General features: G+C 37.6%; 1 protein-coding gene across 5 annotated transcripts in view; it reads left to right on the forward strand.

Moving 5' to 3' along the window:
- The window catches only part of NCKAP5 (NCK associated protein 5), a 783,557-nt gene that overhangs the window by 538,547 nt on the left and 219,937 nt on the right, over positions 1-25,073 (forward strand). For all 5 annotated transcript variants that reach the window (XM_089520139.1, XM_089520143.1, XM_089520141.1 and 2 more), the window contains exons 8-9: positions 15,159-15,227; positions 22,844-22,882. In XM_089520139.1, the coding sequence (XP_089376265.1) occupies positions 15,159-15,227; positions 22,844-22,882 (108 nt within the window). The remainder of the gene's footprint in view (positions 1-15,158; positions 15,228-22,843; positions 22,883-25,073) is intronic.

Consider the following 25,073-nt stretch of genomic DNA (forward strand, 5'->3'; position numbering starts at 1 on the left):
GCGGGCACCACCATTTTGATGAAAGTGATGCACAGTGTCTCCATGTCGCTTAAGTAATGAATGCACCATTGGCGCACTCGTTACATATGCCTGGCGGCTCCGGCGTCCCCCCAAACCAAACACCCTTTGGGGGCGGCCTGTCCCACACCTAAGTTAAAAATGTAAAACCATTAAAAACATACAAAAACTAATACCCCAATAAAAAGTCTCCCTGGGTGCAATTACATATTAAAAACCTACTTAAAGAGAAAAGTTTTTTCCTGCTTGCAAAAGGAGAGCAAGCTTAGCCTTTCATGAATGCCATAAGTGTGACATGGTACAATTATAACCTTCCACTTGTGTTTCCCTAGCAGCAAATACAACCTCCAATAGGGGGCAATATATAATCATCATGACTAGCACCCAGTGATGATCTTACCCTACATTTATTTGTTTAATCCTTTATCCGGATTATCATTACATTTTATGGCAGCAAGTTCCACAGTTTAACTATGTGAAAAAGTACTTTCTTTTAACTGTCCTGAATTCTGGATGATTCTGGAGTTCAGTATTATGAGATGGAGAAAACTTCTGATGCACTTTCTCCACCCTCTACATACCTTTGTACACTTTATCATGTGTCCACTTGCCCTTTTCTAATCCAAGTATTCCATATGCCATAATTATTCCTCCTAAGGAAATTATTATTATTATTAACTATTACTTATTAAATAATTATTTATTATTCTTCCAGCCGCATGCTGACCTTGGATATTTGCACATTGCAGAGTTAAAGCAGTTTCATACCACTTTAACTGCCACGATTCTACCCTACAAAATCCAGGGATTTGTAGTTTGGTGTGACACCAGAGTGCTCGGACACACCAGGCTGAATACTACAAATTCCAGGATGATGTTGGATAGAGCCATAACAGTTAAAGTGGTGTCAAACTGCTTTCATTCTGCAATGTGGATGCATCCCTTGTCTGAACTTTCCAGAATCTGTTTCTCAGGAGTCGTGATCAGATTTTACAATATATTCAAAGTGTAGCTGCACCATGGGTTTTCATATGATAGCCTTTTCTAGGCCGTTCTAGGCCTGGGCCAGATCATCCAAAAAGGGCAGCCTGCCGATGGCCTTTTTTCCTCTGGAGGGAAGCCACAGCCTCCAAACTGTGCGGCTTCCCTGCACAGGAAAAAGAAACCAAGCAAAGCAGTTTCTTTTTAAGCCACAGGAGCAGCGTAACAAGTGCGCCGTGTGGCAACGTGTGGATGCCACACAGCACTTATGTAACAATGGTGGCATTGTGTACACAGGGGGCCGCCATTGTTACGCCACCTGTACGATCTAGGGGTAGGGACCATGCAGTTGCCGCGCGACCCCTAACCATGGAATGGCATTGGTACACCACTTTATGGTGGTATGTACCATGCCTTAGTTCCTTTTCTAAAAATGTCTTAAGCAAGATTTGCTTCTTTTATTTTCAGTGTTGAACTTCTAGAAAAAGTAAATATAACAGTGAAACACGAGCTTTCTTCAAAAATAACTGAAGATTAATAATTACAATGTCTAACTGCAAAAATAATTGTTATTTTACACATTATTTTTAATGTGTATCTTATGGGAGAAATTCTGCTCTGATAAATGCTTCAGTTGGTGCTGAACCATCCAAACTCTAGAAAAATAGGGTCGAGGTGGAGATTTCTACTCATCCTTAGATGAAATGAAAAGACAATTTATACAATTCTGAGCTGTAGGGAGGAAGAAAAGGACAGAGATAGAATAAATAGTGATAAGCTCTGTAGAACCCTGGATAAGCTGGTAGAATGTATTGCTCACGTATCTCTAACGCCTTCAACATGCTTTCCCAACAAAGACATATGTATGCAATCTATAGGCACAGAGACAAAGGCCATGATCACTCAGAGTATCCATCTCTTTGTATCTTTTAGTGTGTTGCATTTTGGTTCTTGTTGAGAAGATGTGAATACCTATATTAGTTGATTTGAAATCGGTAATTAAATAAAAAAATTAAAATATTAAAGCAACAGTTTGGCTAAACTTGAAGTTTTGGCTTTTTCTTCTCACAGTAAACAATCCTGGAATTAAAGCAATAGTGTAGCATTCTTAACTATAGAATGTATATTAGCAGTTGGTACTATATGGTTCTAGTATAAAACTATCCAACTCAGGGTTGGTGAGGATATAGGCAGAATATCTAATGTATCTGCATGATAGTATTTATTAAATTAAGGATCTATAGCTATATGCACAACTGGTAATAGTGGTTACATTTTAACTTAACATATTCTTGCTAGCTGCATGTTCCTGAAGAAACTCAGCTACTTTAGTTTCTTTTGAAATCAGAGCCTGGGGGGTGCAGTAAGTTGATTTGTAGGGTCTATAAACAGCTGTCCTGTGGTAAAGATATGAGAGCAGCTCAATCAGATGTGGGTGGGTGGTTGACTTCTATCTCCTGAAATAAGAAGCAATAAAAAGGTGACATCGGAAAGTACACCTTGTCACTGATGTGTCAATCTGGGCAGAGGAAAATGGAGGCCAAGTGTTTACCAGGGCTGAAAATATGTACAGTAGATGGATATGGCTGCTGTCTCAGTTTTATAGAACTGGTGTAAGCTACCACATAAAGCCATATGAGACTCAAATGTTTTCACAGAAAACTAAAAGAACTGGCTACCCTTTATCAAAATTTCTAACTCTGTTCTTAAGAGCAATGAATGAATTTTATGCAGCTGTCTTGTGCCTGTACAAATTGTGTTTGGCTCCTTCCTTTCTTCCTTCCTTCCTCCTCTGTAGTACCTTCATGTGGGGACATCAGAGATGTGGGGAACTCCTGAACAGTATAACTGATGCATTGAGAAGGGGGAAGCTCATGAAATCAGGTGGAGGTACTTTCAGTGTGCCAGATTCCTCTGCCCAATTTAGGAAGTTCCCATTGTCTGCTTAAGCTTGGCACAATTAATCCATTAATCCATTTAAAAGGATTTTAATACCACTTTGTATTTTCCAGTTATAAAGAAGAAGATCCAAATAAATTAAATTCTTTTCACTGATAAAATGGTGATGGGGTGAGGGACCAAGAAAAATCCTCATTTATTCTGGAAGCTTCTTTAATCCTCTGAAGAGATTTTATGGGGCTGGTTTCCACTCACACAACCATTGGATGCAGCCCCATGTCTTAGAGTGGAGGATGTCTGAAATTGGAAATGGAAAAAAAGGAAAATGTTGAGTGCCTTTGACGTAGTTGGATGGAGGATGCTAAATGAGTGTCTGTAAATCAATAATCCTCTCTATAAAGAGACTAATGGTTTAGTATGAATAACAAGGAACTGTACATGGCAACTAGTGTTCTCAAATTCTGTCAGTATTTTTAAAGTTCACTGTCATAACTCTGTTTGCCTTGACCTTTATCAACGATACCTTCAAAGATTTTTGAGTTGCTGGTTGAGGTTTAACTTGACACAAGACCTTTAGACCCTCATTTCCTTTCCCCCTGATGCTGAAGTAATCTACAGTATACGCCCCTATTTTATTTTCAACAACCATTTCTCATTTGCATGCTGTTCTCTGTCGTTCTCGGTGTACAAATCAGAGTTTTGTTCATACTTCTCTTCTCTTTCCTCATGGGAGTAATTTGTCGTTTTTGCTCTCTCTGCATTTTTAAAAACATTGAAGTCTTCTATCTGAAGAGTGCAGAGCCCTCAAGATGTGCTAATTAGTTATTTTTCCCAGTACCAAGTCAGCTTTGCCCTTTGATTCTGCTGTCACTCTCCTCTCACCTATACTCATCATAGAGTGCTTGTTGACTTCATGTCAGCCAAGTGATTTCAATTATAACACGATTGTGTTATATTAGCATGTACAATATTAAAAACATTTGTCACAGTAACTAAAATAGACCTCTGAAAAGCTGCCCCAAACCATAAGTTTCTTTCTTATTTTCAGTGGGGCTTTTTCAGAAAGGGCATTGGACAATTTGTACCCATCAGTAGTTTCATGCAGGCTGGCAAGTAAAGATAATTAGTCAAGTAAAACCTGGTTAATGCAGCTGATGAAGTTGCAAGATACTATTTGCTTATTTAGAGCATTTGTATCCCACCTTTCAGCTAAAAGGCCTACCAGAGCAATTTACAAATATTTAATTTGACAGTTCCCTGCTCTCAGGCTTACAAGTGACAATTCCTTTCTCTCAGGCTTGCAGGATTAAGTCCAGCAAATAGTAATCAAACTCTTTTGTTTTCATACCCTTGCAAAGATTAGCCACCTCATGTTTTTTTTTATCACATCTTTTCCTTGCTTATGGAATAGTGTCATCACATAGTGATCTGAATTGTCCCCGAGATTCACATTCACCTGTCCCCAAACATACTTTACTTACACGTTCCAGTATAACATCAAATTCCTTGCATATGAATAGAATCCAAGGCAACTCAGATAGACCATAGTACTTGTCCCATAAAATCTTGGATAATATATTATTGGGCCTAAACATATTAGATCTCTTGTATAATGATGGTCATGCATAAGGAGTCCAGATTGGGAAGTAGAGGGAGTGGAAGTGGGTAGACATTATCATAGTGTTTCATTTCAAGTTGAGTGCCTGCAGAGTAAAGTGCCTCTGACAGTGCTGAATTCTTTAATCACTTGCTGTTTGTTCTATCAGCAACACCAGTGTCATTCAAAGTAACTTGAAAGTCCTTGCTTTTTAATTGATTTTACATATAAAAAAGATGTACTTATTTAAAGCTTCTTAACATTATGCATTTCCTGCAAAACTTGTTGGTTTTAAAAAAAAATATTTCTGAGAGTCATCATAGAGACCTTTCCCACTACCATTTCAGAGGTACCAGCAAATGAAAGAACATCAGCCACATCTTCTGGTTTCTTAGTAGTTGCCCAAGAAATAGCAATGGCTCATCTAATGGGAAACTGTGTTATATAGACTGACTTGCTGCTAAGGCAAAGGTAATGGCTTCAGTGGAGAATAGTTTGCTCTGAGGCATTAGTTGTGATACCAGAGACATCTGTGAATTCTTCCTTTGTTAAAAGCACAATTGAAGTCAAATTGAGAAAACAATGAAAACTACCAAGCAATTTCCATTGGTGAGCAATCTTCTATCTACCTTTTCTTTGATTTATAGACACACACCCAGCCAGAAAGGGAAAAGAGGAAAAGGGATGGAAAAACAAAGTAATCTGTCTGTGATGGCTTCTTTTTTTTACCCCCTTGGACATTATAAAACACATTGAAGCAGTCTGAACAAACTGGGTATGCTTAAGCAAGAGGAGAAAATGCTTAAAGGAGTAGATCATAGTCACTGTGACAGTTTTCAAAGGCCTAAAAAGATCAAGATCTGTCACTTCAGTCTTGTGATTGTGTTTACACTGTGAATTATTATGTGTTATTAAAGCTTTTTTAATGAATTTCTTAATTGTAAATTTCTCTGCTGTAACCTAAAACAGTGTAGCAAGCATTCATATTTACACCCTTATAATTCATAACTGATCAATAGTAAGTACATACTCCTATGGTTACTTTTCCCAAAGCAGACATGTTCCTTGATGTTCCTTGATGATATATGACTCCCCCCTATATGTACAGCATTATCGAGCACATTTAGCTGGCCTGGATTTGATGTATGGTTTTAATCTGTATTCTGAAATGTTTTTATTGAAGTTTTATTTATGTATTGCAATTTTTATCCTGTATTTTGTATTTGATATTGCAATTTTTACCTGTATACCGCTATGATCAACACGGAATAGTGGTTTATAAATAAAACTTATTACTATTATTATTATTATTATTCCTTGGTATGACTTCTTTAACAGAAAATTTGGTACCAGAGGCAGAAATAGCATGGAAACATTTAGGGATAGGTTCCTACACCATAAAAAGAAGCAGTTCAACATGTTAGAGCAAACATTTTACTCCAAACTAACAATATGCCCATGTGATGTGAAATAACCAGGTCAAGTAAGCTTTGCAAAAGTAAACAAAAACATTTTCAATCTTTTAGAGGCCACTTGAAAGCTTTTCCCAAATTGTGTCCAAGGATGATTTTTTTTTCCTTTATCAGCCTCCATTTTTTCTTATGATTTCCATTTTGGTCTACAGATGTATACTCTTTTCACATGCTGGTGAAAAAAGTTTACCTGTTTTCCCTGTTCTCTCTCTTTTTCTATTCAAGAATGCTCAGTAGTGGATTCTAGAGGCAGCAGCTGTTTACTTTCCCTGTTGTAGACAGGCAGACATACCTATAGTAGGATTGGCAAGAGTAAAATCCCAGTCTTTCCTAGCTCAAGCCTTAATATATTGTTTGCTGCAGACATACTGCTACAATCTTATCACTGAGACTAGGCTTCTCCAGCCCTCCTTCACCATTCTCTTATTGCTGATGTTGCTAAAACACTTTCAGTTAGACAGAGAACAAGACAGAGAACAAGGAGGAAAAATGATTTTCTTTGCCAGAGGCCTTGCTAACTGAGGTGTGCCTGTAAAGTGTTTACGATTATATCTATGCTTTAAAAGTTTGTTTTATATTCCAGTACAGGAGCCAAGGGGGCATACATGAATCTAGGCACAATAGAGCTCATTGTTTGATGTTTTAGGGGCAATAAATCTATTTTCACTTTTGTAGCCATCACTCCCAGAGCTGCTCTTAGACTGCAGCCACACTGCAGGAATAATCCAATTTGGTACCGCTTTAACTGCCATAGCTAAATGCTATGGAATTATGGGATTTGTACTTTGGTGGGGCATAAGAGCTGTCTGACAAAGAAGGCTAAATATCCCACAAAACTACATTTTCCAGAATTCCATAGTATTGAGCCATGACAGTAAAAGTGGTGTCAAGATGGATTATTTCTGCAGTGTAGATGCAGCCTTTGCTGCACAGAGTCTCTCTTGGTGCTGAATCTCTGTCAGGTTGGGGTCCAGCTCTTCTGTACAACCCAGAGCAGCTACAATAGGATGATCATGCAGATCAACCCAGTTTGAAGAACAGAGGCAGCTCTAGGACCTTTTTGCAACCTCATCTTCCTTCTTCCATCTCCCCTGAGCTGGGTGTACCAGCATTGGCCCATGGATAAGTCTACCCAGGTTTTCAGGGTAAATGTTTTGACTAAAATTTCTCAGTTTATAGTCCAGTATATATGGTAACTTGTATTTTTTAAGATGTAAAAAAGGCTTGAGTCCCAAACTTGGGAAAAGGTGCAGAAATGATGATGATGATGATGATGATGATGATGATGATGATGATGATGATGATGCCTGTGAGGATGGTGGGAAAGATCTGAAAATGTTGGCAGCTTCACGTGTTTCTGATAGTCTGGACCCAAGTAAAGTCATATATGAATGGCATAAAGAACATACAAAGAGCAAGTATTAGGATGGAATTTGTGGTAAGATTTAAATAAAAGTCTGGATGAGGCTAATGAGATTGATTTTTATACTAGGTCCCCTCTCCATTGTTTAATTATTATGCTTACTGCTGACAGATGCAGAGTGTTTTTCAGCTTCTTATGCATAAGGCAGAAGATGGTCTCCAAGGTACAAATTAAGTACCAACTACTAAAAAGATGTTAGCATAGTTCATATGTATGTAAGTATAGCTTATATTGGTATTTCCTCTTAGCAGGAGGAAAACAGCCTGCATCTTTGTGTATGTAGTCTTGCATTTCATGTGATCCCCAAACCCTGAACAAAATAATGACAGTAAGTCCGATTTTCCATTGGTTGCTGGCTACAACAGGACAGCCCAAAATGTTGGACAACAATATTTCATTCCATGTTGAATGACAGCTAGGAGGAAAAAAGGAAAACACATTCCAAGTTTTAGATAGTTTTTGAACAGAATAAGCATATTTAATAAAGCATTTATCTTTGTTTTTTGTGGCAAATGCCAATTTTCAGTTCTGTTACTGGGTTCTCCATTTTTAAGGGATTTTGGCAGAAAAGCTAAACAGAAACTATAGTGTCTGCTGTCAAAAATTTGGATGTGGAAAAGCAACACTTTGTGCTTTTGTTTAATTAGACTAGATACCAGATAAAACAATTAACCTTTATTTAAAATGCAAATTTTGATAAAAATGCTATCCAAGCTATTGTGACACACAGCGAAGTTCCCTATATCATATGAATAAAGTGGTTTACTTACATATTGTAGCTGTTAGGCTACTCTTACTGTGCTCATTCTTATACATGCGTGATCAGACATTAAAACAGTTTTAACGTGCTGAGTTGTTTAATATGTTTTAGCTTGTTTAATTTATTCACTGGTTTTAATCTGGAATTGTTTAAGCTGTTTATGTTGTTTTATCTGTTTGCTGTTCTGTGATCTGTGATGATAAAAGGACAGAATAAAAATACTTCAGTGAAATAATAAACACAAAGAAAGCCATCATGATACACAAATATGCACAATCAGAATTACATTCTTGTCTGAAAAATATTCTCTGCTGTGTAATCTATCTCAGTCCCAATTTTTGAAAATTATTTGCACTTGTAGTCTTACATGAGAAGGCGTAAAATGGGTACCCAATTTTCCTCTGAACACTTACAGATTGGCTGTTAGAGCAAACTCATAAATATTCCACAGGCAATAGAATCATGGATTTCCACCAGAGATGGAGAAAATCATGATGAAGCATGAATGCTGAGAGTGATAGAAAATCCTGTTATTTAGCTAAAAGGTGCAAATCAGAAAATTTATAGGTTTTTATTTTTTTCCAGTTTATTTTTTGTTTGGTCGAATGCTCTATTATATTATGGCTTATTTAATGTGTTTAGCTATTGCTTTTTCATCCTTAGGGGCTTTAGGAGGATCTTAAATGAGTCCATTGAAGCGTTGCCTTCCTATTTCAGTCCCTATTACAAAATGTCAAATAAATGGTCATGATTTGCTCAGCAATCAAGGAACGTATAGGCTTCAAACTTGCATAGACTAGACTAAATACAGTTAGTAGATATTTAAAGCTCATGGGAAAAGTATGCTTGGGAATATTACCATACAAAGCCTATACAATTTGTTGTAAGACTCTCATTTTCCTATTTCTTAATTTTGCTTTTGGTGAACATCTCAGATTGAGCAAAAACATGTAAATAAGCACCGCCTGTATTGTCTTTCTGATCAGGGAGTGCAAATCAGCTAAAATATGTAAAGAACTAAATTACTGCAGTAGCAGAATGCAGCAGAGACCCAGCTGTGTAATTTCAAATCCATTTTTGGACTTAAAATTCAAATATACCAGGTTTACCTTTTCTCAGTTTTGTATTATATATGTAGAACCCTTTGTATTTATGTTCCTGCAGCTTCACCTCAAAGCATGCATGGCTTGTCATATACTAAGGAAAAATCTGGTAACATTTAAGATCTCCATTTTCATTTTTCAAGAAATGAAAGAAAGAAAGACAAAGAAATAGAACAAATTTCCAGTACTCATTATTCTGGGGAATAAGGCAATGTGTTTTGAATAATAGTTCTAGAAATTTGGGATTTGTGGCAACACAATCTAGGATTGGTTTGGTTTTTTTGAGAGAAAGTTTCATCTTATTGCCTGGAATAGGATGAGCCTAAAAAAACCATTTTGGCTTTTTCAATTTTGAATTTCTCTCTCTCTTTAAATCCATTGATTCCAACAGTTATTTGAGCATAGAGTTTCTACAGTGGCATGTCACTTAAAATGTGTTTGCTGTAGCATTCACTTTTTACTATTCGACAGAGGCATTTTTTATAGAATCCAGCATCGCTGAATGGTGAAACCAAGACATGAATTCAGAAGTGATTTAGACATTAAGATAATCTTTATATTGCCGATTTGCTCTTTTATAATGCAGCTCGATGCATATCTACTACTCAGATGTAAGCTGCACTCACTTTCTTGGGACATTTCTCTGTGTGAATAAATAAAAGGTTTCAGCTTCAGTCACCTCCTAAAACATAGAGTAATGCAGTCTTGTGTGAATAAAATTATTATGCTTAGCTTCTGGACTTGAGTTCTCTTTTATTTGTAACTTGAAATAGGAAATAGGTAATTATTGAAAATACAATAAAATGAGCTGATTTACCACAAGTTAAAATCAATTCTAGGATGTGAGCAGTCAGGGCTGACTCAAGGTTTTTTGCTCCCTTTGATGAATTCACATTTTGATTCTCAGCTCCTGTGTGCTTTTATTGCATGCTGAGAAGCATAGCAATAGCAAATTAAACAATTAAGATTTGGCCAAGGTATTACTTTCTTATTTTCATACTTGATTTCACTAACTTATTACACTGCTTTGCTTTATGTTTGATTCATATTCCCTAGCCATCATCACTGACAAGACTAGGTTCTTATATGATAACATAGGCGCGGGACAGACCGTCCAAAAAGGACAGTCTCCCAGCACCTTGTTTTGCTCCATGGGGAATCCTCAGCCTCCAGACTGCGGGACTTCCCCGCAGAGCAAAAAGAACCTGCAAAAAGCGGGTTCTTCTTGCGGTGCAATTATGATGCTGCAGTGCACCAATGGCGCACTCGCGACATCATAATGGCGCTGCAACTTGCGGATGCTAGGTGTCTGGAGCCCATCTGTACAGGGCACTGCCATTTTGATGCCTTCGTCATGTGTGAGGGGCAAGAGGCGTCTAGAAGCACCGCCCCTTGCGCGTGATGAGGGTGTCCTATCGCGCCCTTCTGGACCGAGCCCCAGATTGTAATCTTCATTATTTACTGAAAACATCCTCAAAGTCCTTAGTGTCCCAAAATTATCTTGACTGTGAGTACAATTTACTTTATAATTATCTGTTTGACACCATAGTAGAAACAGATAACCAAAACTTTAGCTTAAATTAACATAATAGGAGGGCTTGAAAACAATGAATGTGAATTGTGTTATCACTCACACAGACACACACCACTTTCTCTCAGAGTCTCTCTGTTTATAACTTTATAAAGGAAAGGCATATGGAAAAAGTCACCATTTCCCATTTATTGTTACGTTATTGTTATGTTATGTTATGCTATTGTTATGCACTCTTGCATACCTTGCACTGTATTTTGAGCTTCTCATATTTTGATATCTCATCTTCGGAGATAGCATGTTTTTGAGAGATCAGTGTCCTTTCAGTGACACTAAAGGTCAGGTTCCCAAGGAAAAGGGGATCGTTTCTTCCAGGTATGTCTGCATCCAAGCAAACAAAACCATCACATCTAAAGTGCTTCTTCCCACCCCAAAATAGTCCGCTTTTCCTCTTGAAACCTGAGACAAGGGATCTCTTAACACCTAAAGCAGCAAGTCAGTCTCTCTCTCTGGCTTGTGTTACCAGCCAAACATATCCATCCACCCATCTCAGGGATATTTTGTTAAAACCATCAACCAATCTTGAATCCCATTGTCAATTCTTGGGACAAGTCATTCAGCCTTTGTTACCTGGCTTGATAGCCCATGGCCTAGGCCTAATTTTAAGGTATAAATATGGTTTCAGAACCATGCAGCCCCATATACACCTGAACTCTCTATAAGTTTTATGTCATCCTCAGACCTTCCCATCTTAGCCACTTCAGCTTTCCATGATTTTCTCTTTGGACAAGTAGTCATGATGCCATAAAACTATGATATCCTTTCCATATTTACATTTTGTTTATCCTATGTTTGATTGGTTCGCTATCTTGTGTGTGTGACCGCATTCTGCATATATTCTAAATAAAACCTTAATTCACCAAGAACCTGGAATTCTCCCAGTTGGTACTAATGTATACTGGTGCCCACAGACTAAAGATTACCCAAGTCTATCACAAGCTATTTTTTTTCTCAATATTTGAAGTATCGCTGACAGCTGGTAGGGATCCCAAGTCCCTCCACCTGTTCCTTGGGTAGCACATTCTGAACCATTTCCTATTCCTAGTCCACTTCAAAACAATAAATAAATTCACAAAACCCCAAGTATTCAAAGGATGCTGCTACACTGCAGAATCAATGCAGTTTGGCACTGATTTAACTGTCATGGCACTATCCTATGGAACCTGGGGTTTGTAGTTTGTTGTGGCACCAGAGCTCACTGACAGAGAAGGCTAGATATCTCATAAAAACATATCCTAGAATTCCATAGCATTGAACCATGGTAGGTAAAGTGGTGTCAAACTGCATTAATTCTGAAGTGTTGATGCAGCCAAAGATAGTCTTAACCAAACCAAGAGAATTACTTACACTGTTTTCTTTAAATATCTGCCACCCAGATCCTACAGTTGACAGGAAAAAAGACATGGGATAATTAGGCTAGACACAGTGATGCATGCTTGAAAAGAACTGCCATGGTTTTAATGTCTGCTTGAAAAGAAGTAGAATAGTACCACACTTCACTCTGAGCACTTTTGCCAATTCTTTGCTTCAGATATCTTGCAGTGCAGCTTGCTCCTTGGAAGCGGTTGTGATGAAATGTGGAGCCCTTTTATGATTTGGTTATATTTGACTGAAACTATTCTTTGTTCATTCTCCACCACACTGAAGATAGGATGGTCAGCTGGTGACTGTAGAGATAAACTTCCTCTGTGTGATGGAGACCAGCTCCTCTAGTCAACTCATCTTGCCATATCTGTCTAAATATATGGCAACTAACTAGGGTTGACTTTTTGCTCATTCCTAGAAGTGCTGCACATTTTACCAAATACATTCTTTTTCCTGAACTGCCACATCAATTTGTAACTCTTAACTTTTTATTTATCCACAGTTGATGTGATCCAATGCATGTGTAAGGTTTCATCTGCACTGCAGAAATAATTCAGTTTGACACCACTTTAAGTGTCTATGGAATTCTGTGAACTGCAGTTTTGTGAAACATTTGGCCTTCTCTGTTAGAGAGCTCCGGTGCCTCAACAACTACAATTCCCAGAATTCCATAGCATTGTGCCTGGACAGTTAAAGTGGTATCAGACTGGATTATTTCCGCAGTGCAAATGGAACCGAAGTGAATGAAGGGCCAATGAACATCTTCTTTGGGAACTGGCAACGCTACAGAGAAAACATAAAAGAGTGTTTCAGCTGCGCTCATGGTTTCCTTACTTGCATGCTGGTTTTTTCTTTAATCACAATGGAAATTTCTAACCCCAAGCCTAAAATAACTTGATTTGTTACCATTGAAAACCCTTGACAATAACACCCACCCTGGAAAACCTTGCTTCATAGATTGACAGTGCATTAAAAAGAGAAGCAAACAGTGTGAACGGTGTAATGGTTGTAATTATGTGAGAGTATTGATTGTGGTGTCATGGTTACGTGAGGTGGTGCTTATGAGCAGAGACCAGGTATCGTGCCTGGATTCCCAAGGCTATTTTAATTGTTTTCCCTTGAATGGTTTTGTTGTTGTTGTTTTTGTTGTTGTTCTTACTTCCTGGAGGAATGGGTATTTTAATCTTGTTCTTGCCCGAATCTTCTTGCAATTTCTATTTGATCCTAATGTGTTTAGAGAGAGATCAGCATCCCAAAAGACTTTTCACAAGATATAAGTAAAATCTTGAAGAAATAAGCTAAGGCTGTAAATATAGGTAGATACATAGCCAGGCAGATGGATAGATATTTCTCATTTAAACCATTCTTCTACAGACCGCCCACTCTTGCGCCAAGTTGATGAGTGGTGACATTTGTTTTCAGTGTGGAAGATCAAGAACATTTCATTTGCTAGAGGAAATAATCTACACTGAGATGAGCAAGCAGTCACTAGCCATGACATAAAGATTGTATTTTTTTTATGAAGATGGTTATATTTTAACCAAGGAACAAAAGTTTGACAGCAGGATGGCTTTTGATGGTTTTATAACACTCAATGCAAAAGTTGCTATTTGTCTGTAATGACCCATCTGAATGTAATATAGCACATTATACGTGGCTTGGCAAATTCAGAGATATCAAACTGTTCCCCAGGGGCTTAAGTTGGATTGTGCATTCCTTTCTGTGCCTGCACAAGCTGGGGTCTGAATAGACATTGTGATATGTTGTTTGCAATCTACGCCTCTGATACTGATGTTCCCATTTCCAGTCTTGGATTTCTTGACAGCCAGCCACACTGGTCAACATGTAGACTAGAAAGAAGAAGACAAAAAAGATATTTTCAAACTGAAACATGCTTAAGTTAAGTTTGGTAGAGTTTCGGAAGTATTTCACTGTGACAGATACTTAAATTATTCCATTCCATGAGTGCTGGTCCTTATTTAGCCCAAACACCAACTTCGATTCTTAAAAGAATGGTGTCAGCAGCATACATGGGAGAATTACAGGGGGTACAAAGATTAAAACAGAATGTGGATGACAGATCTCAACAGGGACCCCGCTCCTTCCCAAATATCATAATGAAGACTGAGAGTGTGCGGTGGAGATAGAATGCTGATTGACAGGAGAAGGAATAGAATAGAATATTTGAACTCCTGGGTAGAAGCATTACAAATTGAGGCATGCTGTTGCAACTCTCATTATTGTTTCTTAGATTTTGTACCAATTCACCAGTCAACTGTATGTTTGTACTTTATGCTAATGGGTTATGGTGGCAAATTGTATCTAGTTCACCTATTATGCTGGGATATATATGAGCCAGTGTGATAGAAAGATGTGTGCTGCATTTTTAGATATTTTGCAATATCAGGAAGGTGGGAGGGGGACCCTTGAAAACATGGTTATGCTATCTATCAGTGCTGCAATGTCCAGAAAATAAAAAGAAATCACATTTTATTATTGTGTCTGTAAATCTCTTAATATTAAACTAAGCTTTCTGATTTAGAGCAAGAAAAGATTGCCCCTGACTCATGATTTCCAAGCATTCAGGTTTGGCAGGCATGAATAAAGAAAATTGATGTGCAAAATATCCACTGTTATGTTTTTACTAAAGGCTGTTTTCTGCTTCTGCCAAGAATAGATTACAGAGATGTATAGAATAGCGGTGTCAGTCTTTCTGTAAATTGTAATGTATTTTGTGGGTAATTTCATAAAACTAATGAGATTTCTGTGTTGTTTATAACAGGAAATGAGACCACATAGATGTGGTTTCTTTTTTGCTATTACCCCTCCCATATCTCCAGTAAGTTTGCTTTGGATCCTAAGAAGGTGTATAGGGTAAATGTATTGATTGGGTTGTCATGTTTGACACCATGTGTACTGGTTAATTTGCATTATTTTTGTGTCTTGCAGGCAGAGAATTCTGCACTGGCCACGGAAAATGAAAATCAGAGAGAACAGTATGAAAGATGCCTTGATGAGGTAAGGTAGAACCACGTGTATTTGTCCCAGAGCAGGGATTTAGCTGAGGGGCTGGTTACCAAGAAGCTGAAATTGCTCCTAAATTCTCCCACTACTACCTCCAATCTGCCCCCCCCCCTGCAACCCCAATTCACTCTTCCTCAAACACACACTTCTGAATTCTCCCTACTCTAGAAGGATAACAAGACCTGATAGAATCAGTAGTAGTTGTGGTGTTGTTTGCCTTTAAATCATTTCTGATTTATGGCAACCCAAAGCTGAACCTGTTACAGGGAATTCTCGGCAAGATATGTTCAGAGGAGATTTGTCATTGCCTTCCTCTCAGGCGGAGTCCTAGTACAATCCTCAAACTGCTATACCACACTGGTTCTTGTAGTAGTTCTAATGGCTGATAAAAATGGGGGAAGTCCTTCTGTCTCAGCATGCAGGGGCTGCTAGAAGTGCCACAGTGCACCTTGGTGTTACAGATGTGCATATTTTAAATCTTTCAGTCAAGTGTATGTTACTGGTGGGATCCGCCAGTTGCTGTGGACAGCAGTGATGACTATTGGGAAGGCTGCCACTGCTAACTCTTATTGGCCACCTCATCTGCCAACACTGTGTATGGGGGGCCATCCCAAGAGAGTCAGATATGTAATGCATAAATTAATTCATGCAGTTTCATTTGGAATCCAGGGTCTTCCTTTTTTTTGAACTTTGCAAAAAAAAAGAAAAAAGGTTTATTTCAGATATGGAAGAGAAATGAAAGAATGCTTTGGGATGTGGTCTCTTAACTGAAACATGGGGAATAGAAACACCACAGACTGGATATTGTTTTGTAGATTCACTGCTTGTCTTCAGTAGATTTGGTTATTTTTACTACAAGACAGAGTAATGAACACTAATCCACAAAGTTTGCTCCCAACAGCCCACATCTGTGATTTCCAGCTCACAAATTACTATAATTGGTGATGATGACCACTTATTTTTCACTTTAAATCCAAGGAGGGCTGAAAACTGACGAATTCCAGATGTCCTGGCAATTTTGCATAGAGAACGAAGGCTTAGCTATTCCTCAGACCTATTGTTGGAAGCAAGTTGCCACAGAATCTGTTTGGCAAGGCTACATAATTATTTAGGGGCTTTTGTTTTTCATTACATGGACTCCTGAGGTTTTTCCCCTAAAAATACATTTTGAGCAAAATAATATTTTTCCTGTTTCCAGAAACACACATGGCTGTGTGTGTGAAAACATGTGTTTGTTTGTGTGTGCAAAAGGTGTTGTAGAAAGCTAACCATGTTTTTCTGGAAATAGCCTTTTTGTGTGTGTTAAAACTATGGGGGGGGGGGGGGAGTTGCAAAATCAAAAAATCTAACCCATAAATGTGTGCATAAAAGCCATTGTTTCCAGATACACATGTAGGTATTTTTGCAAAAATCATGGTACAAAAGAGAGGGTGTTTGTATTTGCTTTAGTTGCTCAGGCAGAAACCCTTAGTGCTTCTAGTCTAGCCTAATCGCATTTCTGGGAGAGGCTTATTGTATCAATTTTTGCTGTTGTGTAGACAGTATAAGTTCAGAGATTTGAGCAGTTGAAGGTGATCAGAAAGAGTGATATTTCCATGTCAATTAATTGATTACTACATAAACTAAAAACCATCTTGTTCAACTAAATTTGAATTTCCATATACTATAGCAGTGGTTTTCAATCCTTTTCATCACATATCACATTGACGAAGTGCTAAAATTGTCAAGGAACGCCACCAGCTTTTAAGGAATCATTTTTAAAAATGAGTATTAGGATTGTATTTAATGTTAAATAACTAAATCACTAAAATTTTCTGAAGCATTATTAAAAGCACTAACAGGCAGTTGTCACACAAGACCCTAGCCTAGTGGTTTTCAACCACCATTTACTTGTGGCTCACAACCTGTGGATCTTTTGTAAAATGCAAATGTGCCGTGGCATAGTAGTTGAAAACCACTGTAGTATGTAAACACAAAACATAATCTAATAGGAAGAAATGAAGGACAGAATTGTTGGGTGCTGCTATTATTCTAGGGAAAAGCTATTGCTCTCTCAGTCTGTATGCTACTTTGAATTGCTTATTTGGAACCCTAGTTTCATAATATTAATATTAATATGAAAATAAACATTATATAAACTATTTTGAAAAATCAGTCATTGTAAAAAAAGTAGAAGAAGTGAGTAGAACAGATCATGATGCTGGGACAGTAGCTTTCCCTTTAAAATTCTAATTGTAATTCATACAATTGTTTTGAAAATACCTGCTTATCACTGAGATTTCCTTTAACATTGATATAGCAGAGATTTGAATTATACTTGAAAGTTCTTAGCACTGCAATGGTCTAGCTCTGCATTATATAGGAATGAATTTCATTTATTTAAAATTCAATTAAAATTGTCTCTTAGAAACCTAATGCAAGAAACAGGATTACCTTTCTCCTGCCTCAGGGACCTGAGGTTTAAATGCTTAATCCTGGTTTCCTCTTCTGGAATTTGACTGTCAGTTTATTGTCAAGAGGTGGTATAATATTTATTCATGTTATTATGCCAGCAGAGATTGCTGTCAAGCTCAGATCCAGCCTTTTCAGTGCAATGCGATATTTTACAGTATAGCGTATTAAAATTACCATGCCAACTTTTGAAATTAGCCACACAAAAATATAAGAGCCTCCAATATTCAGCTTATGTTCAGAACGAATGGAAAGATATTAGAATTTCATACCATTTTTTACCAATCTTCAGCCAAACAATGTGACCAACCCATCGGAAATATACTGTTGTTTTAGATCTACTGTATCTTGACATTTGTATGATTTAAGGCAGAGATTTTGTTAAAAGTGTTTCTAAATTAAGTAGGTGGTGCTTCACTTTTCCCAAGTGTAACAATACTTGATTTGGAATTAAAGCATTAGCATTCTAATTTATTTTCAGTGTATAAGACCTCTACTGGGCTGCTTTTAGTCTCCATAGATTTTTACTTTTATTGGGAATGAGGATTCTGTTTTGTTATACAGTGGGAGCTTGGGATTGCTTCCAGGATCTACTGTGGATAACAAAATCTGTGGATTCTCAAGTCCCATTAAATATAATGGCATAGCAAAATGGTGTCCCTTACATCAAATGGCAAAATCAAGGTTTGCTTTTTGGAATGTATACTTTTTAAAAAATATTTTCAAGCTATGAAATGCTTGAATCCATGGATAGAAAAAATCTGTGGATAAGGCTGACTGTAAGTGTAGAGCTTGAAATGATAGTTTTGAAAATTAATTTGATTAATGTTAAACATTCAAAATTGAGAAATGAATTCATTACCCCAACACTAATAACTTAAATTATATAATTAATTAAATTAATTTAAACCATAAATTTTGGGACAGAATGTGGGATTTGCAAGAATGATAACATGGTATACTGGTTTGAGCGCTGGCCTGTGACTCTGGGAGATATAAATCCCTGCTCAGCCAGGGAAATCCATGCTCAGTCATGTGGCCTTGGATGAGTCACATGCTCTCAACAAGAGGAAGACCTTTATTTATTTACTTATTTATTTATCAGATTTATATCCCACTTTTCTCTCAAAATGGGATTCATAGCAATGCAAAATCTCCTCTGAATAAATGTTGCCAAGAAACCCCTAGCGGACAGTTGCCATAAGTCGACATTGAGTTCAAGGCACATAACAATGACAGTGAAATTTACAGAGAACCACAGGGAGGTTATCATTGTTGGCTTAATGTTATTATTGACGGCTTCAGAAGTAGTCATTTTGTCTTTTTTAAGTTGCCTTTTCTTAACTTGGATTTTCCCTCATTCAGATTGGTGAGTCATTTTATTTGTTCGAAAAAGACTAAGCATTTAGTATTAAGTAAAGAAATAAATTAGTTGCCAGATTTTTAGTAACTACTGAGGATTCACAGTGTTACTGATTAATATGTCATGATGTTGATAGGTTCAATAGTCCATTTTTAACCTGTCTGTATCCAGCCTATGGAATCATCCCAGAGCTGCTACTGAACTGGCATGTTTTGGGAAACCCAGCTATGATTTTTACCTGGAAAAAGGAATTAATACAGTTCTGTAAGACGTATGTGTTTGTCCCATTGGTTAATTTTAGTAAATAGTTGAATTGTATCTAGAATGATTGAAATAGAAACATTTGTGATAATTGCATGCTTGCTCTGTCCAACTTCAAGTCAATCTTGGACTTGATGCTTCTGGTATTATTCTTTCCCAGATCATTGTGCTTTTGATGAGTGGCTTTATGCTTCTCTGCTCTCCCAGGAAACAGAGACTCACCCTTTGTTCCTTGTTGACTTTTTTCCCTCGTGGGGTCCCCCATCCCTTATATGGGTTGGCCCAATTTTGAGAAAGAGCAAGCAGCTGCTCATCCCAAATCCAAGTGTCAAGCCTATTTCTATCTTTCTTATTGGGAACCTTATCTGTATATGTTTTGTGACGTCTTGTAGTTTGACGTTTAAATTGGTAAGACCAATGAAACTTTGACCAATGACCTAGTTAAGAGAATGGAGAAAAGAACCACCAGTGTAGTCTTAGGCGGGATACATACCGCCATTTAATACGTCTTCTATACGTACTAGGGTTAGGAAGGGGCGGTGCTTCCGCACCCCCCTAACCCTAGTACGTATTCTATATGTACAAGATGGCGGCGCCCCTTCCACATGGGCGCCGCCATCTTTGCGTATCGGACGCTGAGCGTCCGTACGCGTCGCGCCGCTTGTGACGTAGCGAGCGCGCCCCTGGCGCCTCGCTACGTCGCAAACGCGACGGTAAAAGAAGCTCCATTTTGGAGCTTCTTTTTCAGTCCGCGCGGGAGTCGGGCCGTCTGAAGGCTCCGGCTCCCCCGCGGACCTACTGGCGGCGGCGGCAGACCGCCGCAAAGCGGCGGTATGTACCCCGCCTTAGATTCAGCTGGAGGCATTTTCATGGAAGCACAAACAATGAAGTAGGGCAAACAGATGCCAAAAGAATGAACTAGTTTAATTCCATTATATCTTTTTATTCTACTCACTTTTTCTAGATTCAAGTGTTAATTTTATTTTGGCCTACAGACTTAAATTTGCTAGTTAAACAATCCACTTTCTAAACATCGTGATCAAACATTGTCATGTTTGTACCCTGTATTGTTACTGATTAGAATGGCAGAGTTATTTATGTGTTTTGCATTCATTGCCAGTTGACCCAATTCATGCTTCCCAAACCAATACATAAACAGGAATTAAATTATCTTTTGTTTTCAGCCTTTTCCACTTTTCATGTTGCAGTTCTCTGTCCAAATAATGTGTACAGCAATCTGTACTTTCAGATAATCTAGTATATCGTGAAAAAACACAGAAAAATCCCCTATATTCAGGCATATAAATGACATACATTAGGTATCTAAAATGTAATAGCAGAAAACTGGAAAAGATATCATCATATTTTATTAGAGTACTGGAAAAACAAGGTGTGGCATCCAGATGTAATGGATAAACTGACCTGCTAAATTAGGAACAATAACTGCACATTCTGCTGTTTCAGTCTACCATAATTATTTGTTGGAACATTATTATTTCTATGTTTGCATATTTTTGCTCTTTCCAATGAATTGTTTCTTTATTGATTACTAAATAAATTATTACATTTCTATTTAAACATCCATATTTTAAGAAGAAAATATATAAACTGGCTCCAAGCTGTTCAAGATTTTATAGGTCAAAAATAGCACCTTGAATTGAGCTTGGAAGCAAATTGGAAGCCAGTGCAATTCTTATGAGACCAGTATTATGTTGCACTACCTTTCCTTGGTGGGACTGAATGCTCCTGTGATCCAAGTGACAATGTTGACAGCAGCAGTGCTGCTGGTAGGGTCCCCCTTTTCTGACTAGGAGCTAAACATGCCAAATGGGGAGAGAGGGTGATACTGGCAGAGGATGTTTCCAAGACAGTGGAACGATACCTAATGCTTGTTAGACATTGAGAAAGGCAATGATAAACCACTACTGAAGTGTTCTATCTTGAAAACCCTATGATGAGACAATGTGTGATCTCTAAAATGCAAGCTGTAGCTTCTGAACAATTTTTAAGAGCATCCCCACATAGAGAGTGTAGTCTAATCTAATTATAATTTATTAAGCAAATGGATTCATTTGTCCATGGTGGTGATGTGATTATAAAACTATAGATAGAGGCAAAGGCTGAATCTAGGTTTGTCAAAGTGAATTTTCCCCCTGAATGCTAAATGAAATCATAGAACTATCTCAACTTGAATACTCACCCTTATCAAGGAGAGCTACAGAACTGAGATTTGTGAAAATAACAGTTCAAATATAATATGGAAGTCAGGAAGCCACTGGGTGACATACCACACCATCAATTTAATCTTAGGAGGTGCTACTTACACATTCAGTGCTGAGCACTCATGTTGGTAGGTAGGTAAGTCTGCCCTCTGCTGCCATGGAGTGTTGGATAACATTGTCTTGATGTATTAGTTGAACTGCCTGTGCTGGCTCATAAGTTTTCTTTTTAGACAAAAGATGCTTAGTTCTATAAATAAACATCCTTAATTTTAAACACTCATAATGTTCATGGGATATTTATTGAAAAGAGATCACTCTGTTTATGCCACTCCATGCAACTCTTACAGCTGGAGTGGACGATCAGAGCCAAAATGCAGGGAAATGGTATACATGTGATGGATTCATCCCCCCAAGTTCCCATTGGAAGATGATGTGGCCCCTGGCTTCTTTCTTACAGTGACAATACAGGCAGAACTCTTTTAACTGAATTGGGCACACAGAGAACCTTTTAGGATTTTGGTAGTATTTTATTTATTTTTATATAGTAACCTCAAGTCACTAAGTAAAGTAATGAGGTATTAGAGGATTTGTTCCATTTACAGGTAAGTCAGAAAGCATTTAAATTGAAAGTACAAGGCAGAAGCAACACCATTATATGTCAGTTCTAAAAGCCTATAGGGCAGTGTAGGTGGATTTAAGAGATATAGTACATTTGTTCCTATGGGTTATTATCACTCGGTGTCTTCTGTTAAATCACATACTGAGCTATTTTATATGTCTTTTCCTTTCTTTTTTTGCCTTAGGTTAGATACTGGGTTTGGAAAGAGAAAACAGTATTGGGTGATTTTATTAGATTATGAATCAAGTCACATTCTTGGATCATACAAGAATAAAATGATTTATCAAGACAAATTACTTTGAGTTTTTGCTCATTTACGTTCATATGGATGAACTATTTTTTGAAATGAAATTCTTGAAAAGAAAGGAATAGCAGCTTTATATATATATATATATGGGTTCACATGAATAAATATCATAGAGAGTGTAGTACTTTGCTTTCATAAAGTAATGTTCCTAAGAGCATATTAATAGACATGCTTATAAAAAGCTCTTACATAATAAAAAGATACATGAAATTAATGCAAACTGAAATGGGTACCTTGTGGTTTTAAAAATATGTTTGTATATTTGTTAATAAATACTTTGTATGCAAATTAAAGTCAGTTAGTACCTCAAAAAGATTGCCCCAATAGACACTAAGAAAATTAATATGCTATACTGGTCAAATGTACTGTACTTTTTTTCTTACGCAGGTGGCCAACCAGGTTGTACAAGCACTGCTTACTCAGAAGGTAAGTAATTCATCCCTTTTTGTGTGTGTTTTAAAAGTCATAAACTAGAATTATCAAAGGGTAAATGAGTAGAGATATCAAACATTTTTACAAAAAAAATAGGGAAAACAGCAGATTCACTAGAAATGAATCCATCGGCTAGTGTGCCTTGTCCCTTCGCTTCTTCTCTTTTCTTTATTTTTTATTTTTTTATTTCTCATTCAGACTTTCCCTCTGCTCATTTTCCTCTCCTTACCAGACTCTTTTTCCTTTGTCTTTTCACGCTTGCTTTCTTTTTCTGAGTGTTTGGAAAAAATTGGGGGCCTTCAGACAAAGAGTACACAGGAACAGCCTAGAGGCCCTGTGGAGAAGCAGATTTTCCAGGCCATCTTAGAACTTTGTCTCTCCTAGTTAGTAGAGTACCTCAAAGCTGAGGGTGGTTTAACAGGATACACATGGATATTCAATTTCTAAAATTCATCAGTTTTTAAAATAAAATAACTTTGAGATGCATAGTCCCAGTCTCTTTAGTATTTGTCCCAGTTTTTAATGTAGCTTAGTTTCATGAGTTTAGAGGTGAGGTGGAGAAAGACATAAACACAAAAATGTTTTCTTTTTATTATATTTTATTCTAATAGGAACTAAGTATCATGTAATATCAAAAACTACTTCACCACCACCACCAATAATAATAATAATAATAATAATAATAATGGAATTGGATAATGGGTTTGAGGTAATCTTATGAAGATTCACAATTTCTGTTCACTAAATAACGTAATATTTCTTGTTTGAGATCCTTATCATGGAGATGTAACATAAAGGTTTTGCATGTAGAACTATGTTACGTTTCCCCTCTCACCCCTACAATCACCTTTGAATAGCAGCATCCCCCTCCCACAGCCATTTAGTGACTAGTGATAGAAAACATGGGAGAGACATCTGACTATGTCCCTACAGACAGACGCAAAACAGTTATGTGATAAACTGAGACTGTTCTGATTCTCTGGTGCCTCCTATTATCCAAAAGTCACTAAATGACCTGGCAGCAGGGCTGTCCTGCAGCTGAATAGCAAGCTGGGGAGGTGTTGGCCATTGTGTGAAGTTAGTAGAGAATGACAATATCTGCTATAACCAAAAAGTGACCTACAATGGCATAAATTGCTTTTAAGCTGTGATAAGTCATTAACAGGATAGGCCTTGTTTGGGGGGGAAATCAAGCTGCCTTGGATAACAGTTCTTGGAGAAAGGTAGAATATATATCAGACAAAAAAAGTGTTATATCTTTTATTTTTAAGTAGCCAGACTCCAGTTGGGGAAAAAAATCCTCTCTTGGTCTGCTACCACACTGCGGAATTATTGCAGTTCGACACTGCTTTAACTGTCATGGCTCCATCCTATGGAATCCTGAAATTTGTAGCTTGTTGTGATACAGAGAAGGCTAAATATGTCACCAAATTACAAATCCCAGAATTCCATAATATGGAGCCATGGCAGTTAAAGTGGTGTCAAACTGCATTATTTCTGCAGTGCAGTTGCTTCCTGAGGCCAGTTATAAGAACCAACCCTAAACTCCCACCTCACCCCACTCCAACTAGCAGGACCAACCATAAACTGGGAAATCTGGGCAACAAGTATGCAGTCATAAAGAAAACTCTAGCAGCCTGAATGTTTTTGGGTGGGTTTTTTTTTGTTTTGTTTTTGTTTGTTTTTTAAATTGTGTCAGTGGGAGATTTCTGCCCGAAGCAAATACCAGGTTCTGGAGAGGGATTTTCTTCAGGACTGTGGCAGGGGAGGAAAGCCTTAAATTAATTATTCCTCTGTACTTTCTCTGATCACATTAATTATAACCCACCCTAGCTGATGCAGTTTTAAGAAATGGGAAAGCCTGCCGGATGAGATCCGTCTACTTACATCCATAGACAGCTTTAAAAAGGCTGTTAAGATGGATCTCTTCCAGCAGGCCTTCCCAGAATAGAGAACCCGGCCTTAGAAGAATGTCTGAGAAAGATACTGCTGCTCCCACTGATTGCGGGCGTGATGTTGTGGACCTTTTGGTCAGTTTTTAACTTGTATGTTTGTGTATTTTTTTGTTTTGTGCCTTTTTAAATACTGTAGTGGATTTAATACTTTTTTAAGCAGGGGAGGGTATTAGGGATTTTACATGTTCTGTATTTTAACTTTGTTAGCCGCCCCGATTGTTCTCAGGGGG

Source organism: Sceloporus occidentalis, unplaced genomic scaffold (assembly GCF_023333645.1).
Source record: "Sceloporus occidentalis isolate IW3139 unplaced genomic scaffold, rSceOcc1.0.p SCAF_4, whole genome shotgun sequence".
Lineage (NCBI taxonomy): Eukaryota > Metazoa > Chordata > Lepidosauria > Squamata > Phrynosomatidae > Sceloporus > Sceloporus occidentalis.